The sequence below is a fragment of the Notothenia rossii genome (assembly GCF_949606895.1).
Source record: "Notothenia rossii genome assembly, chromosome: 2".
Taxonomy (NCBI): domain Eukaryota; kingdom Metazoa; phylum Chordata; class Actinopteri; order Perciformes; family Nototheniidae; genus Notothenia; species Notothenia rossii.
In genome coordinates, this window is record NC_136904.1 from 89,874,276 (window position 1) to 89,890,769 (window position 16,494).

At 41.0% G+C, this 16,494-nt stretch overlaps 5 protein-coding genes across 6 annotated transcripts in view; 1 reads left to right on the forward strand and 4 right to left on the reverse strand.

The window, feature by feature from the left end:
• The window catches only part of arhgef49 (Rho guanine nucleotide exchange factor 49), a 145,947-nt gene that overhangs the window by 13,641 nt on the left and 115,812 nt on the right, over positions 1 to 16,494 (forward strand). The gene's annotated exons all lie outside the window — the stretch shown is intronic.
• LOC307030384 (gamma-crystallin M3-like) lies at positions 746 to 1,510 on the reverse strand (the record flags this gene model as incomplete). The annotated part of the gene is made up of 3 exons (XM_079666753.1): positions 746 to 1,033; positions 1,131 to 1,373; positions 1,478 to 1,510. The coding sequence occupies 3 exons, from the start codon at positions 1,508 to 1,510 to the stop codon at positions 758 to 760; spliced, it is 552 nt and encodes a 183-aa protein (XP_079522879.1). The 3' UTR covers positions 746 to 757.
• LOC307029061 (gamma-crystallin M3-like) lies at positions 4,853 to 5,617 on the reverse strand (the record flags this gene model as incomplete). Its single annotated transcript, XM_079664644.1, has 3 exons — positions 4,853 to 5,140; positions 5,238 to 5,480; positions 5,585 to 5,617. The coding sequence occupies 3 exons, from the start codon at positions 5,615 to 5,617 to the stop codon at positions 4,865 to 4,867; spliced, it is 552 nt and encodes a 183-aa protein (XP_079520770.1). The 3' UTR covers positions 4,853 to 4,864.
• Positions 8,916 to 9,668, reverse strand: LOC307030228 (gamma-crystallin M3-like; the record flags this gene model as incomplete). The annotated part of the gene is made up of 3 exons (XM_079666539.1): positions 8,916 to 9,191; positions 9,289 to 9,531; positions 9,636 to 9,668. The coding sequence occupies 3 exons, from the start codon at positions 9,666 to 9,668 to the stop codon at positions 8,916 to 8,918; spliced, it is 552 nt and encodes a 183-aa protein (XP_079522665.1).
• LOC307028485 (gamma-crystallin M3-like) lies at positions 12,959 to 13,720 on the reverse strand (the record flags this gene model as incomplete). The annotated part of the gene is made up of 3 exons (XM_079663548.1): positions 13,679 to 13,720; positions 13,332 to 13,574; positions 12,959 to 13,234 (listed from the first exon to the last, which is right to left on the reverse strand). The coding sequence occupies exons 1-3, from the start codon at positions 13,709 to 13,711 to the stop codon at positions 12,959 to 12,961; spliced, it is 552 nt and encodes a 183-aa protein (XP_079519674.1). The 5' UTR covers positions 13,712 to 13,720.

Below are 16,494 nucleotides of genomic sequence, written 5' to 3' on the forward strand. Positions count from 1 at the left end.
GAGCACATTCACCAGGTACTACAGAGTGAATGTTGCAGCCCTGGGCCCGTTTGGTGTTGTCCTCCTGCAGAGTCCAACTAGTCCATCCCTATAACGAAAGTACTCAGGCTTCCTCGTGACTCAGTTGATATAATTCATCCAGTGCTAAGCACTGCCTCTGGCGGTCAGTAAGGATGAAATGGAACGAAAGTTACGTATGTAACTACGGTTCTATGAATCCTGGATGACCGCCAGAGTTCTTGGTCACTGGGAATCTCGTGTTCCCGCAAGAAGATTCCATAGGACTCAACTAGTTGACAACACCGGAACTCATGCCTTCCGGGGTCATGCAAGGTCATACGTGACATTGTTGATATACATTTTCCGACCTGCGAATGCACGAGACAGAAGATATCCAGTGATAAGCACTTCTTCTGGCGGTCAACCAGGATTCATAGAACCGTAGTTACATACGTAACTTTTGTTTTATCACATATCATCAACTCAGTGTATTAATCCGTCATCCAATATCAACTGTGAGGCATTCTCTGTTGTTTTTTTTTGTCAATCTTGCAACAAATTTCTCCTCAGATATAAAACATGTTAGGATCAACATTTTCATTGCTAATAGTTGCCTACTCTCAAATACATATTATATAATTAGTGTAAATTAGTAATGTGTGATTATGACAGTTGGACAATAAGCATGACAAAAGTCACATTCAAGGTTAATTTTTTATTTGGCATTTTATAAATTCAGGAAACATTCAGTGAACATTTAGCAGGAATCGGTGATACGCCTCATGCTCATGAACCTCTGGCCGCTCATGCCCATGTCTCTGAAGTTCCTGTGCTCTCCGGGCCTCATGTACATCATCTTGCCTCTGAACTGGGGCTGCTCGTACATCAGCCAGTGACCGTCCATCACGTTGCAGGACTGGCACTCGTTCATGCGGTAACGGTCCATGATGTTGTCACAGTCCTCCATCATCTCGTGACTCTGACCACCGAAGTTCTCGTTCTCATAGATCTTCATCCTGAACTGGCCTCTGTGCTGCTTTCGGGAGAAGAATTATAAGTTAAAGATTTAATGTAAAGCGTTGTGGGGTGGTCACCCATAGTAGAATCGTCGGTTACAGTTCTATACCCACCATGGGGATCATACGGCAAGACTTGATGTTCTCCCTCATTCCCATCATGCTCATGCAGTCGGAGTACTCGCCCCTCCTCATGAAGTACTGGTTTCCCATGTAGTTGTTGCGGTCGTACACCATGAAGCAGCCGCTCTCCACCCTGCAGGACTGGCACCTGCTCAGGGAGGAGGACATGTCAGAGCTGTCATTCATGCACTCATAAGAACGACCCTGGAAGTTCTTCTCCTCGTAGAAGGTGATCTGAAAGAAGGGAATTTGAATGGTTAGAAATAGATAAGCAAGGTACAGAGGGTGATATTGCAAATAGTTATTTCTGCTTATCACAAAAAGACTTCTGAAAGTACCTTGCCCCTCATGTTCATGCCGGTGTTGCTCATGTTGGCTGTAGATGTGCTGTTGCTCCTGAACTGATATCTACCTGGTTAACCCTTTCCTTTTATACCTGACTAACGTAAAGAATGGGTAGCCCCTCCCCCTCAGGGAACCATCTAACTCAGCAGTTTACCATTGAAGCCAACAGAATGCAGAGGTTTGGTACATTCTTACAGGGATTGGGTACCTTGTAGAGGAGGACAACTGACTCTATGTCTCTCAACATTCTCATAAAGACTATAGTTTTTTGCCTTTTTCTGCCAAATATGACACATTTTACTTGTTTCGTGAAGTTGGACAATAGGAATACAGTACTTTAAACAAAGAGAAGAGGAATTATGAGGGTGCTGCTGTGAAACAAAGGAAAGGTCAGACATATATATTTATTTTATTTTGGCTTTTCAAATCAAGATATTGATAACAAGCACAATGCTTCTGAGCAAATTGTTTACATTCAGAGCAATAGCCCCTTCAAATGTCTGTGCACGTCCCTGACCAACAGTATATTTATATCTCGCCCTGTCAATAAGCCTCACCTTCTTGGCAAAAACTGTATTGTTTTTGAAGTGGTGGAGAGACAATGCACAGTTTTATCCACTGCTGTCACCCATTGCCAAAGCATATCTCTCTGTCCCAGCAACATCAGTACCAAGCAAGAGAGTTTTTTCCACAGCAGGGGATATTGTAAACGCCCAAACATCCCAGCTTCTACCTGGAAATGTGGACATGCTCATATTCCTAAAAGATAACCTTGATGATGCTGAGTTAGTGAGTTAGAGTTGAGTTACTTGAAAAAAGTGAAACTTGATTTATTCTATTGCAGGGTCTGATTATTATATTGTTGACACTTTAAAATACTACTATCCTCCTAAAATGCTGCACAAATCAGATGTATTATTTAATAAAGAAAAGAAATGCAAGTAAAAAAAAAAAAAGAAATTCACATTTTTTTCCTTTATTTTTCAATATCACGATAAATATCATACCGTGGACTTTTTATCGCGATATTATCGTACCGTGAGTTTTTGGTATCGTTACATCCCTAGTAACCAGTGGCGTAGCCAGGAATTATTGTGTGGCTGGGCCTGGAGAAATGTAGGTGGGCCAGGGGGAGACATATTAAGCGTGGGGTCTGAGCTGAAACTTCATTAATGATTTTAATGATTTTTTTAATGCACTAATAGAACATAAGCATAAATTAGCAGTGAAAATAAAAACGTAGGCACGGCGTCCTCAGAATGTGTGTAAAACTGACAGGGATGGGTATCGTTAAGGTTTTAACTTTTATCGATAGCGCTTATCGATCCGGTCCTTTTAACGGTACTTTTATCGGTTCTTTTGGAGAATAAAATAAGGTAAACTTACTAAACAAATTGTGAACAAAACTAACATTGCTTTTTATTTAAATTAAATACATAATATTTCAAAACAAAAGAAACAACAGTGTTTTAACAAATCGTATTAAATAATCTGATGACAGAACTGTAAACAGAATAGCTGAAACTTTAACAAAATAAATAACTCAGTTACCTCTAATCATTAACCCATGTTTGTATAATGTAGTTAACTCTGTGTGTTGCTGCTAGCATACATAACACCTGACGTGGAAACGTTACTCTTGGACGGGGCTACAGAGCTGCTAGAAAGACAGTCGAACCCGGTGCATTCCTCCGTCTGGATGTGGTGCACTTTTGCTAAATGTTTAGACAAATTGCTCGTGTTACCGCCCTTACATGTTAAACTCTTATTGCACTTTTGGTGACGAGCATTGACCACATCGACACGGCTATAGTTTAACCACACCTCGGAGCGCGTTCTCTCCGAAATCTCCTCCGTGTGTGTGTGTTGCATGTAGCAGCTGCGTGTGTGTAAACTGCCCCGCCCCCTCGCACACAGACGGGGGAGAGAGATCTCTCGTCTGGAAAGATCTAAAATACTAAAAATAATCAGACGCATTTTGCTGTCTTTTTGCATATTAGAAACGGAGTTGGCGACACTACAACTGCAATATAATGTTTGTGTAGCAATAATACATATGACATATATATATATATATATATATATATATATATATATCTATATATATATATATATATATATATATATATATATATATATCGGCGGCCACAGGTTGTTTATCCTTGACAGTCGCACATGGGCACACACTGATTGTTTTCATATTCAGCAAATGTGTACACGCTAAACTGCAGACTTCAAGAAGAAATAATACTTTCATTCACTCACGGCAAAAGTTACTTTACTTACTATAAATACTCACGGTAAAAAAATGCACTCCCTATTCCATTGTCATGAAGGTGGAATCTAAATATATCCAGAATAAGTTTTATTGGATCCAGGCTAGAAACATGTTTATTTCTGCTGTAAAGTTGGGCATTTTAACATGGGGGTCTATGGGAATTGCTCCTTTCTGAATCCATCCCCTGTCGGCCACTAGATGAACTGCAGTTTGTGGCACTTCCTTCTGGGCTTCCCGGCTCTGCGCTATGAAGCGCTGATTGGCTGTGGGTGGGCCAGGCGTGCATGTGGGTGGGCCCAGGCCCACCCGGGCCCACCCACAGCTACGCCACTGCTACTAACATATGAAAAATATTAAATGCTGTATTTAAAGTGGAGAGCTGTGCTGATTTAAAAGTTGTGGAGAAGAAATGTGCAACATTTTAAAAATAACAAGAAGTTGTTCGCATTATGTTATGTGCATTAATGTAATGCATAATGTTTTTTCTGAGGTGGATAAAACTCAGTTTCAGTGGGGGTCCTGGCCCTTGTTGATGAGGCCAGTAGCAGAGGGGAAGAAACTGTTCAGGTAGGGAGAGGTGTTGGTCCTGATGGAGTACAGCCTCGTGCCAGAGTGGAGCGAGGTCAACAGTTTGCAACAGGTGAACAAAATTAGACATTGGAGGGAAAACACAGGAAGGAAATCCAGACAAAGGGAGAACACAATGTCAAAATAAAACCGTGAAATTGCAACATAGATCCAAAACCATGACAAGTTTACTAAATATAAATAATACCTTGGTTTAGAAACGTAATAATCTCTTTTTTATTTAATTACCTAAAGTTTTATCACATTTCATCAACCAAGTGTATTAATCTGTCATCCAATATCAATTGTTTGTTTGTTTTGTCAATCTTGCAATAAATTTCTCATCAGATATAAAACATGTTAGGATCAACATTTTCATTGCTAGTAGTTGCCTACTGTCAAATAAATATTATACAATTAATTTCAATGAATAATGTGTGATTGTAACAGTTGGACAATAAGCATGACAAAAGTCACATTCAAGGTTAATCTTTTATTTGGCACTTTATAAAGTCAGGAAACATTCAGTGAACATTTAGCAGGAATCGGTGATACGCCTCATGCTCATGAACCTCTGGCCGCTCATGCCCATGTCTCTGAAGTTCCTGTGCTCTCCGGGCCTCATGTACATCATCTTGCCTCTGAACTGGGGCTGCTCGTACATCAGCCAGTGACCGTCCATCACGTTGCAGGACTGGCACTCGTTCATGCGGTAACGGTCCATGATGTTGTCACAGTCCTCCATCATCTCGTGACTCTGACCACCGAAGTTCTCGTTCTCATAGATCTTCATCCTGAACTGGCCTCTGTGCTGCTTTCGGGAGAAGAATTATAAGTTAAAGATTTAATGTAAAGCGTTGTGGGGTGGTCACCCATAGTAGAATCGTCGGTTACAGTTTTATACCCACCATGGGGATCATACGGCAAGACTTGATGTTCTCCCTCATTCCCATCATGCTCATGCAGTCGGAGTACTCGCCCCTCCTCATGAAGAACTGGTTTCCCATGTAGTTGTTGCGGTCGTACACCATGAAGCAGCCGCTCTCCACCCTGCAGGACTGGCACCTGCTCAGGTAGGAGGACATGTCAGAGCTGTCGTTCATGCACTCATAAGAACGACCCTGGAAGTTCTTCTCCTCGTAGAAGGTGATCTGAAAGAAGGGAATTTGAATGGTTAGAAATAGATTAGCAAGGTACAGAGGGTGATATTGTAAACAGTTATTTCTGCTTATCACAAAAAGACTTCTGAAAGTACCTTGCCCCTCATGTTCATGCCGGTGTTGCTCATGTTGGCTGTAGATGTGCTGTTGCTGGTGAACTGATATCTACCTGGTTAACCCTTTCCTTTTATACCTGACTAACGTAAAGAATGGGTAGCCCCTCCCCCCCAGGGAACCATCTAACTCAGCAGTTTACCATTGAAGCCAACAGAATGCAGAGGTTTGGTACATTCTTACAGGGATTGGGTACCTTGTAGAGGAGGACAACTGACTCTATGTCTCTCAACATTCTCATAAAGACTATAGTTTTTTGCCTTTTTCTGCCAAATATGACACATTTTACTTGTTTCGTGAAGTTGGACAATAGGAATACAGTACTTTAAACAAAGAGAAGAGGAATTATGAGGGTGCTGCTGTGAAACAAAGGAAAGGTCAGACATATATATTTATTTTATTTTGGCTTTTCAAATCAAGATATTGATAACAAGCACAATGCTTCTGAGCAAATTGTTTACATTCAGAGCAATAGCCCCTCCAAATGTCTGTGCATGTCCCTGACCAACAGTATATTTATATCTCGCCCTGTCAATAAGCCTCACCTTCTTGGCAAAAACTGTATTGTTTTTGAAGTGGTGGAGAGACAATGCACAGTTTTATCCACTGCTGTCACCCATGGCCAAAGCATATCTCTCTGTCCCAGCAACATCAGTACCAAGCAAGAGAGTTTTTTCCACAGCAGGGGATATTGTAAACGCCCAAACATCCCAGCTTCTACCTGGAAATGTGGACATGCTCATATTCCTAAAAGATAACCTTGATGATGCTGAGTTAGTGAGTTAGAGTTGAGTTACTTGAAAAAAGTGAAACTTGATTTATTCTATTGCGGGGTCTGAGTATTATATTGTTGACACTTAAAAATACTACTATCCTACTAAAATGCTGCACAAATCAGATTTATTATTTAATAAAGAAAAAAAATGCAAGTAAAAAAAAAAAAAAAAATTCACATTTTTTTCCTTTATTTTTCAATATCACGATAAATATCGTACCGTGGACTTTTTATCGCGATATTATCGTACCGTGAGTTTTTGGTATCGTTACATCCGTACTAACCAGTGGCGTAGCCAGGAATTATTGTGTGGCTGGGCCTGGAGAAATGTAGGTGGGCCAGGGGGAGACATATTAAGCGTGGGGTCTGAGCTGAAACTTCATTAATGATTTTAATGATTTTTTTAATGCACTAATAGAACATAAGCATAAATTAGCAGTGAAAATAAAAACGTAGGCACGGCGTCCTCAGAATGTGTGTAAAACTGACAGGGATGGGTATCGTTAAGGTTTTAACTTTTATCGATAGCGCTTATCGATCCGGTCCTTTGAACGGTACTTTTATCGGTTCTTTTGGAGAAAAAAATAAGGTAAACTTACTAAACAAATTGTGAACAAAACTAACATTGCTTTTTATTTAAATTAAATACATAATATTTCACATCAAAAGAAACAACAGTGTTTTAACAAATCGTATTAAATAATCTGATGACAGAACTGTAAACAGAATAGCTGAAACTTTAACAAAATAAATAACTCAGTTACCTCTAATCATTAACCCATGTTTGTATAATGTAGTTAACTCTGTGTGTTGCTGCTAGCATACATAACACCTGACGTGGAAACGTTACTCTTGGACGGGGCTACAGAGCTGCTAGAAAGACAGTCGAACCCGGTGCATTCCTCCGTCTGGATGTGGTGCACTTTAGCTAAATGTTTAGACAAATTGCTCGTGTTACCGCCCTTACATGCTAAACTCTTATTGCACTTTTGGTGACGAGCATTGACCACATCGACACGGCTATAGTTTAACCACACCTCGGAGCGCATTCTCTCCGACATCTCCTCCGTGTGTGTGTGTTGCATGTAGCAGCTGCGTGTGTGTAAACTGCCCCGCCCCCTCGCACACAGACGGGGGAGAGAGATCTCTCGTCTGGAAAGATCTAAAATACTAAAAATAATCAGACGCATTTTGCTGTCTTTTTGCATATTAGAAACGGAGTTGGCGACACTACAACTGCAATGTAATGTTTGTGTAGCAATAATACATATGACATATATATATATATATATATATCGGCGGCCACAGGTTGTTTCTCCTTGACAGTCGCATATCGGCACACACTGAGTGTTTTCATATTCAGCAAATGTGTACACGCTAAACTGCAGACTTCAAGAAGAAATAATACTTTCATTCACTCACGGCAAAAGTTACTTTACTTACTATAAAAACTCACGGTAAAAAAATGCACTCCCTATTCCATTGTCATGAAGGTGGAATCTAAATATATCCAGAATAAGTTTTATTGGATCCAGGCTAGAAACATGTTTATTTCTGCTGTAAAGTTGGGCATTTTAACATGGGGGTCTATGGGAATTGCTCCTTTCTGAATCCATCCCCTGTCGGCCACTAGATGAACTGCAGTTTGTGGCACTTCCTTCTGGGCTTCCCGGCTCTGCGCTATGAAGCGCTGATTGGCTGTGGGTGGGCCAGGCGTGCATGTGGGTGGGCCCAGGCCCACCCGGGCCCACCCACAGCTACGCCACTGCTACTAACATATGAAAAATATTAAATGCTGTATTTAAAGTGGAGAGCTGTGCTGATTTAAAAGTTGTGGAGAAGAAATGTGCAACATTTAAAAAATAACAAGAAGTTGTTCGCATTATGTTATGTGCATTAATGTAATGCATAATGTTTTTTCTGAGGTGGATAAAAGTCAGTTTCAGTGGGGGTCCTGGCCCTTGTTGATGAGGCCAGTAGCAGAGGGGAAGAAACTGTTCAGGTAGGGAGAGGTGTTGGTCCTGATGGAGTACAGCCTCGTGCCAGAGTGGAGCGAGGTCAACAGTTTGCAACAGGTGAACAAAATTAGACATTGGAGGGAAAACACAGGAAGGAAATCCAGACAAAGGGAGAACACAATGTCAAAATAAAACCCTAAAATTGCAACATAGATCCAAAACCATGACAAGTTTACTAAATATAAATAATACCTTGGTTTAGAAACGTAATAATCTCTTTTTTATTTAATTACCTAAAGTTTTATCACATTTCATCAACCAAGTGTATTAATCTGTCATCCAATATCAATTGTTTGTTTGTTTTGTCAATCTTGCAATAAATTTCTCATCAGATATAAAACATGTTAGGATCAACATTTTCATTGCTAGTAGTTGCCTACTGTCAAATAAATATTATACAATTAATTTCAATGAATAATGTGTGATTGTAACAGTTGGACAATAAGCATGACAAAAGTCACATTCAAGGTTAATTTTTTATTTGGCACTTTATAAAGTCAGGAAACATTCAGTGAACATTTAGCAGGAATCGGTGATACGCCTCATGCTCATGAACCTCTGGCCGCTCATGCCCATGTCTCTGAAGTTCCTGTGCTCTCCGGGCCTCATGTACATCATCTTGCCTCTGAACTGGGGCTGCTCGTACATCAGCCAGTGACCGTCCATCACGTTGCAGGACTGGCACTCGTTCATGCGGTAACGGTCCATGATGTTGTCACAGTCCTCCATCATCTCGTGACTCTGACCACCGAAGTTCTCGTTCTCATAGATCTTCATCCTGAACTGGCCTCTGTGCTGCTTTCGGGAGAATAATTATAAGTTAAAGATTTAATGTAAAGCGTTGTGGGGTGGTCACCCATAGTAGAATCATCGGTTACAGTTTTATACCCACCATGGGGATCATACGGCAAGACTTGATGTTCTCCCTCATTCCCATCATGCTCATGCAGTCGGAGTACTCGCCCCTCCTCATGAAGTACTGGTTTCCCATGTAGTTGTTGCGGTCGTAGACCATGAAGCAGCCGCTCTCCACCCTGCAGGACTGGCACCTGCTCAGGTAGGAGGACATGTCAGAGCTGTCGTTCATGCACTCATAAGAACGACCCTGGAAGTTCTTCTCCTCGTAGAAGGTGATCTGAAAGAAGGGAATTTTAATGGTTAGAAATAGATTAGCAAGGTACAGAGGGTGATATTGCAAATAGTTATTTCTGCTTATCACAAAAAGGCTTCTGAAAGTACCTTGCCCCTCATGTTCATGCCGGTGTTGCTCATGTTGGCTGTAGATGTGCTGTTGCTGGTGAACTGATATCTACCTGGTTAACCCTTTCCTTTTATACCTGACTAACGTAAAGAATGGGTAGCCCCTCCCCCTCAGGGAACCATCTAACTCAGCAGTTTACCATTGAAGCCAACAGAATGCAGAGGTTTGGTACATTCTTACAGGGATTGGGTACCTTGTAGAGGAGGACAACTGACTCTATGTCTCTCAACATTCTCATAAAGACTATAGTTTTTTGCCTTTTTCTGCCAAATATGACACATTTTACTTGTTTCGTGAAGTTGGACAATAGGAATACAGTACTTTAAACAAAGAGAAGAGGAATTATGAGGGTGCTGCTGTGAAACAAAGGAAAGGTCAGACATATATATTTATTTTATTTTGGCTTTTCAAATCAAGATATTGATAACAAGCACAATGCTTCTGAGCAAATTGTTTACATTCAGAGCAATAGCCCCTTCAAATGTCTGTGCATGTCCCTGACCAACAGTATATTTATATCTCGCCCTGTCAATAAGCCTCACCTTCTTGGCAAAAACTGTATTGTTTTTGAAGTGGTGGAGAGACAATGCACAGTTTTATCCACTGCTGTCACCCATTGCCAAAGAATATCTCTCTGTCCCAGCAACATCAGTACCAAGCAAGAGAGTTTTTTCCACAGCAGGGGATATTCTAAACGCCCAAACATCCCAGCTTCTACCTGGAAATGTGGACATGCTCATATTCCTAAAAGATAACCTTGATGATGCTGAGTTAGTGAGTTAGAGTTGAGTTACTTGAAAAAAGTGAAACTTGATTTATTCTATTGCAGGGTCTGATTATTATATTGTTGACACTTAAAAATACTACTATCCTACTAAATAGCTGCACAAATCAGATTTATTATTTAATAAAGAAAAAAAATGCAAGTTAAAAAAAAAAAAAAAAATCTCATTTTTTTCCTTTATTTTTCAATATCACGATAAATATCATACCGTGGACTTTTTATCGCGATATTATCGTACCGTGAGTTTTTGGTATCGTTACATCCGTACTAACCAGTGGCGTAGCCAGGAATTATTGTGTGGCTGGGCCTGGAGAAATGTAGGTTGGCCAGGGGGAGACATATTAAGCGTGGGGTCTGAGCTGAAACTTCATTAATGATTTTAATGATTTTTTTAATGCACTAATAGAACATAAGCATAAATTAGCAGTGAAAATAAAAACGTAGGCACGGCGTCCTCAGAATGTGTGTAAAACTGACAGGGATGGGTATCGTTAAGGTTTTAACTTTTATCGATAGCGCTTATCGATCCGGTCCTTTGAACGGTACTTTTATCGGTTCTTTTGGAGAAAAAAATAAGGTAAACTTACTAAACAAATTGTGAACAAAACTAACATTGCTTTTTATTTAAATTAAATACATAATATTTCACATCAAAAGAAACAACAGTGTTTTAACAAATCGTATTAAATAATCTGATGACAGAACTGTAAACAGAATAGCTGAAACTTTAACAAAATAAATAATTCAGTTACCTCTAATCATTAACCCATGTTTGTATAATGTAGTTAACTCTGTGTGTTGCTGCTAGCATACATAACACCTGACGTGGAAACGTTACTCGTGGACGGGGCTATAGAGCTGCTAGAAAGACAATCGAACCTGGTGCATTCCTCCGTCTGGATGTGGTGCACTTTAGCCAAATGTTTAGACAAATTGCTCGTGTTACCGCCCTTACATGCTAAACTCTTATTGCACTTTTGGTGACGAGCATTGACCACATCGACACGGCTATAGTTTAACCACACCTCGGAGCGCGTTCTCTCCGACATCTCCTCCGTGTGTGTGTGTTGCATGTAGCAGCTGCGTGTGTGTAAACTGCCCCGCCCCCTCGCACACAGACGGGGGAGAGAGAGATCTCTCGTCTGGAAAGATCTAAAATACAAAAAATAATCAGACGCATTTTGCTGTCTTTTTGCATATGAGAAACGGAGTTGGCGACACTACAACTGCAATATAATGTTTGTGTAGCAATAATACATATGACATATATATATATTGGCGGCCACAGGTTGTTTATCCTTGACAGTCGGACATGGGCACACACTGATTGTTTTCATATTCAGCAAATGTGTACACGCTAAACTGCAGACTTCAAGAAGAAATAATACTTTCATTCACTCACGGCAAAAGTTACTTTACTTACTATAAAAACTCACGGTAAAAAAATGCACTCCCTATTCCATTGTCATGAAGGTGGAATCTAAATATATCCAGAATAAGTTTTATTGGATCCAGGCTAGAAACATGTTTATTTCTGCTGTAAAGTTGGGCATTTTAACATGGGGGTCTATGGGAATTGCTCCTTTCTGAATCCATCCCCTGTCGGCCACTAGATGAACTGCAGTTTGTGGCACTTCCTTCTGGGCTTCCCGGCTCTGCGCTATGAAGCGCTGATTGGCTGTGGGTGGGCCAGGCGTGCATGTGGGTGGGCCCAGGCCCACCCGGGCCCACCCACAGCTACGCCACTGCTACTAACATATGAAAAATATTAAATGCTGTATTTAAAGTGGAGAGCTGTGCTGATTTAAAAGTTGTGCAGAAGAAATGTGCAACATTTAAAAAATAACAAGAAGTTGTTCGCATTATGTTATGTGCATTAATGTAATGCATAATGTTTTTTCTGAGGTGGATAAAAGTCAGTTTCAGTTGGGGTCCTGGCCCTTGTTGATGAGGCCAGTAGCAGAGGGGAAGAAACTGTTCAGGTAGGGAGAGGTGTTGGTCCTGATGGAGTACAGCCCCGTGCCAGAGTGGAGCGAGGTCAACAGTTTGCAACAGGTGAACAAAATTAGACATTGGAGGGAAAACACAGGAAGGAAATCCAGACAAAGGGAGAACACAATGTCAAAATAAAACCCTAAAATTGCAACATAGATCCAAAACCATGACAAGTTTACTAAATATAAATAATACCTTGGTTTAGAAACGTAATAATCTCTTTTTTATTTAATTACCTAAAGTTTTATCACATTTCATCAAGCCAGTGTATTAATCTGTCATCCAATATCAATTGTTTGTTTGTTTTGTCAATCTTGCAACAAATTTCTCATCAGATATAAAACATGTTAGGATCAACATTTTCATTGCTAGTAGTTGCCTACTGTCAAATAAATATTATACAATTAATTTCAATGAATAATGTGTGATTGTAACAGTTGGACAATAAGCATGACAAAAGTCACATTCAAGGTTAATCTTTTATTTGGCACTTTATAAAGTCAGGAAACATTCAGTGAACATTTAGCAGGAATCGGTGATACGCCTCATGCTCATGAACCTCTGGCCGCTCATGCCCATGTCTCTGAAGTTCCTGTGCTCTCCGGGCCTCATGTACATCATCTTGCCTCTGAACTGGGGCTGCTCGTACATCAGCCAGTGACCGTCCATCACGTTGCAGGACTGACACTCGTTCATGCGGTAACGGTCCATGATGTTGTCACAGTCCTCCATCATCTCGTGACTCTGACCACCGAAGTTCTCATTCTCATAGATCTTCATCCTGAACTGGCCTCTGTGCTGCTTTCGGGAGAATAATTATAAGTTAATGATTTAATGTAAAGCGTTGTGGGGTGGTCACCCATAGTAGAATCGTCGGTTACAGTTTTATACCCACCATTGGGATCATACGGCAAGACTTGATGTTCTCCCTCATTCCCATCATGCTCATGCAGTCGGAGTACTCGCCCCTCCTCATGAAGTACTGGTTTCCCATGTAGTTGTTGCGGTCGTACACCATGAAGCAGCCACTCTCCACCCTGCAGGACTGGCACCTGCTCAGGTAGGAGGACATGTCAGAGCTGTCGTTCATGCACTCATAAGAACGACCCTGGAAGTTCTTCTCCTCGTAGAAGGTGATCTGAAAGAAGGGAATTTTAATGGTTAGAAATAGATTAGCAAGGTACAGAGGGTGATATTGCAAACAGATATTCCTGCTTATCACAAAAAGACTTCTGAAAGTACCTTGCCCCTCATGTTCATGCCGGTGTTGCTCATGTTGGCTGTAGATGAACTGTTGCTGGTGAACTGATATCTACCTGGTGTAACCCTTTCCTTTTATACCTGACTAACGTAAAGAATGGGTAGCCCCTCCCCCTCAGGGAACCATCTAACTCAGCAGTTTACCATTGAAGCCAACAGAATGCAGAGGTTTGGTACATGCTTACAGGGATTGGGTACCTTGTAGAGGAGGACAACTGACTCTATGTCTCTCAACATTCTCATAAAGACTATAGTTTTTTGCCTTTTTCTGCCAAATATGACACATTTTACTTGTTTCGTGAAGTTGGACAATAGGAATACAGTACTTTAAACAAAGAGAAGAGGAATTAAGAGCGTGCTGCTAGGTGGGACTGCGAAACAAAGGAAAGGTCAGTCATATATTTTAATGTTGTTTTGGCTTTTCAAATCAAGATAGTCGATATCATGCACAATGCTTCTGAGCAAATTGTTTACATTCTTCTTCTAAGTTTTTCCCATCACCTCATTCACAATAACATCATGGAGGTTTTAAAAGACGGCAAGCTATGATTAGTCAGGGGTCTCTTGGCGGAGACACGGCAATAATTTATTACTATATCATTGCCTTTTTTTAAACAGCGACCATTTGAACAAAAACAAATATTGTGTACTCTGAATGTAAAATAATAATAATAATAATAATAATAATTCCATATATTTATTATAGCGCTTTTCCAGAGCTTAAAGCGCTTTACAAATACACATTACACTCATGTAACGGTCATGTACTGTGGACAATACCCACAGGAGCAAGTTCAGGTGAAGTGTCTTGCCCAACAACACAACGGCGGGGTTCGAACTGGCGTTCCCCAATGCCCCCTTGATCTGATGATGAACACACAGCCCACTGCGCCACTACGCCCATCTTCACACCTCGAAGTCATCAAGGCGGTTTACAAGTACACATTACACACATAATAGTGTGTGTGGGTGGGCGAGTGGGTGGTACAGTTTTTGTTTCGTTCTTAACTGTAATACAGTTAATTATTCAAAATGTTAGAGTTCCTTATTTTTATACTGAAACTTGCACTACTGTTAAAAAATAAATAACAACAAACCTGGAATTATGCATTTGGGACTTTTTTTTTGCTTTTTCTTCTTGTACCGAACCCGACCCCAAACCGAGCTACGTACCGAACAGTGAATTCTGTGAACCGTTACACCCCTACGTGCAGGGGTTCACTCAATATTTGAAACCCTTAAATACTGAAGCCATACCTTGAGAAATAAAGAAGTGAATTGTAATTGAATTATGTAATAGTCAGAATCGTTTTTATTACAAAGTAGGTTTACACATACGAGGTATTTGCTTTGGTGCAAATGGTGCATACAAAGACACAGAAAAAAGAATACGTCGCAAAATCAAATACAAATAGGACTGTTATTACAGCTATTTAAAAAAAGAATTGTAACACTTATATAACAAATGTACAACATTAACATATTTCAAATACTATATGCTGTATTTAAAGTGGAGAGCTGTGCTGATTAAAAAGTTTTGGAGAAGAAATGTACAACATTTTAAAAATAACAAGATGTTGTTCGCATTATGTTATGTGCATTAATGTAATGCATGATGTTTTTCTGCTGTGGATAAAAGTCAGTTTCAGTGGGGGTCCTGGCCTGGGCCTTGTTGATGAGGCCAGTAGCAGAGGGGAAGAAACTGTTCTGGTGGAGAGAAGTTTTGGTCCTGATGGGGCGCAGCCCCCTGCCGAGGGGAGCAGGGTCAACAGTTTGCAACAGGTGAACACAATGAGACAATCAGACACAGGAGGGAAAACACAGGAAGGAAGACCAGACAAAGGGAGTACACAATGTCAAAATAAAACCATAAAATTGCAACTTCAAGAACTCACTCTGTGACTTGCGGTGTCCCCCAAGGATCAGTCCTCGGCCCCACCCTTTTCACCATATACATATCCCCCCTTGGTCGTGTCATCAGCCGGCATGGAATATCTTTCCATTGCTATGCTGATGACACACAGCTCTACATCAGAGCAAACCCAACCCCCTCTGCACCTCTGCCATCATCCACAATAACCACATGCCTGGAGGAGATAAAGGTGTGGATGAAGCACAACTTCCTCCAGCTAAACAGCTCCAAGACTGAAGCCATTCTTATTGTCACTCCACATCAGGTCCGTTCATCCGCCATCACCAGCATCACCTTCTCCGGTCAGAACATTCCACTCTCATCAACGGTTACCAAACTGGGAGTTAAAATGGATCCTCACCTGAACTTTGAGGCCCACATCAAGCAAATATGCAAGACCTCTTTTTACCACCCGAGAAATATTGCGAAACTCCGCCCCACACTCAGTCTGCCAGATGCTGAAAAACTTGTCCAGTCCACGCCTTTGTCCCCTCCAGGCTGGACTACTGTAACGCACTTCTCATTGGGATTCCTAGCAAGAACATCCAGAAGCTGCAATACATCCAACACACCACTGCTAGGATCCTGATGAGAGTGCGGAAGTACGAACACATCACACCACTGGCTCCCGGTCTCACTCAGGATTGACTACAAAATGACCCTCTTCACTCATCAGTGCATATATGGAGAAGCTCCCTCCTACATCAAGGAATTGCTCACCCCACAAACCTCCACGAGGAACCTCCGTTCAGTAAAGGCAAACCTCCTCATCCCATCAAGGACAAAACTGAAGACCATGGGAGACCGAGCCTTCTGCTCCGCTGCTCCGAGACTGTGGAATGCCTTCCCAAACCAGCTGAGGACACCACAGACTGTGGAGGCTTTA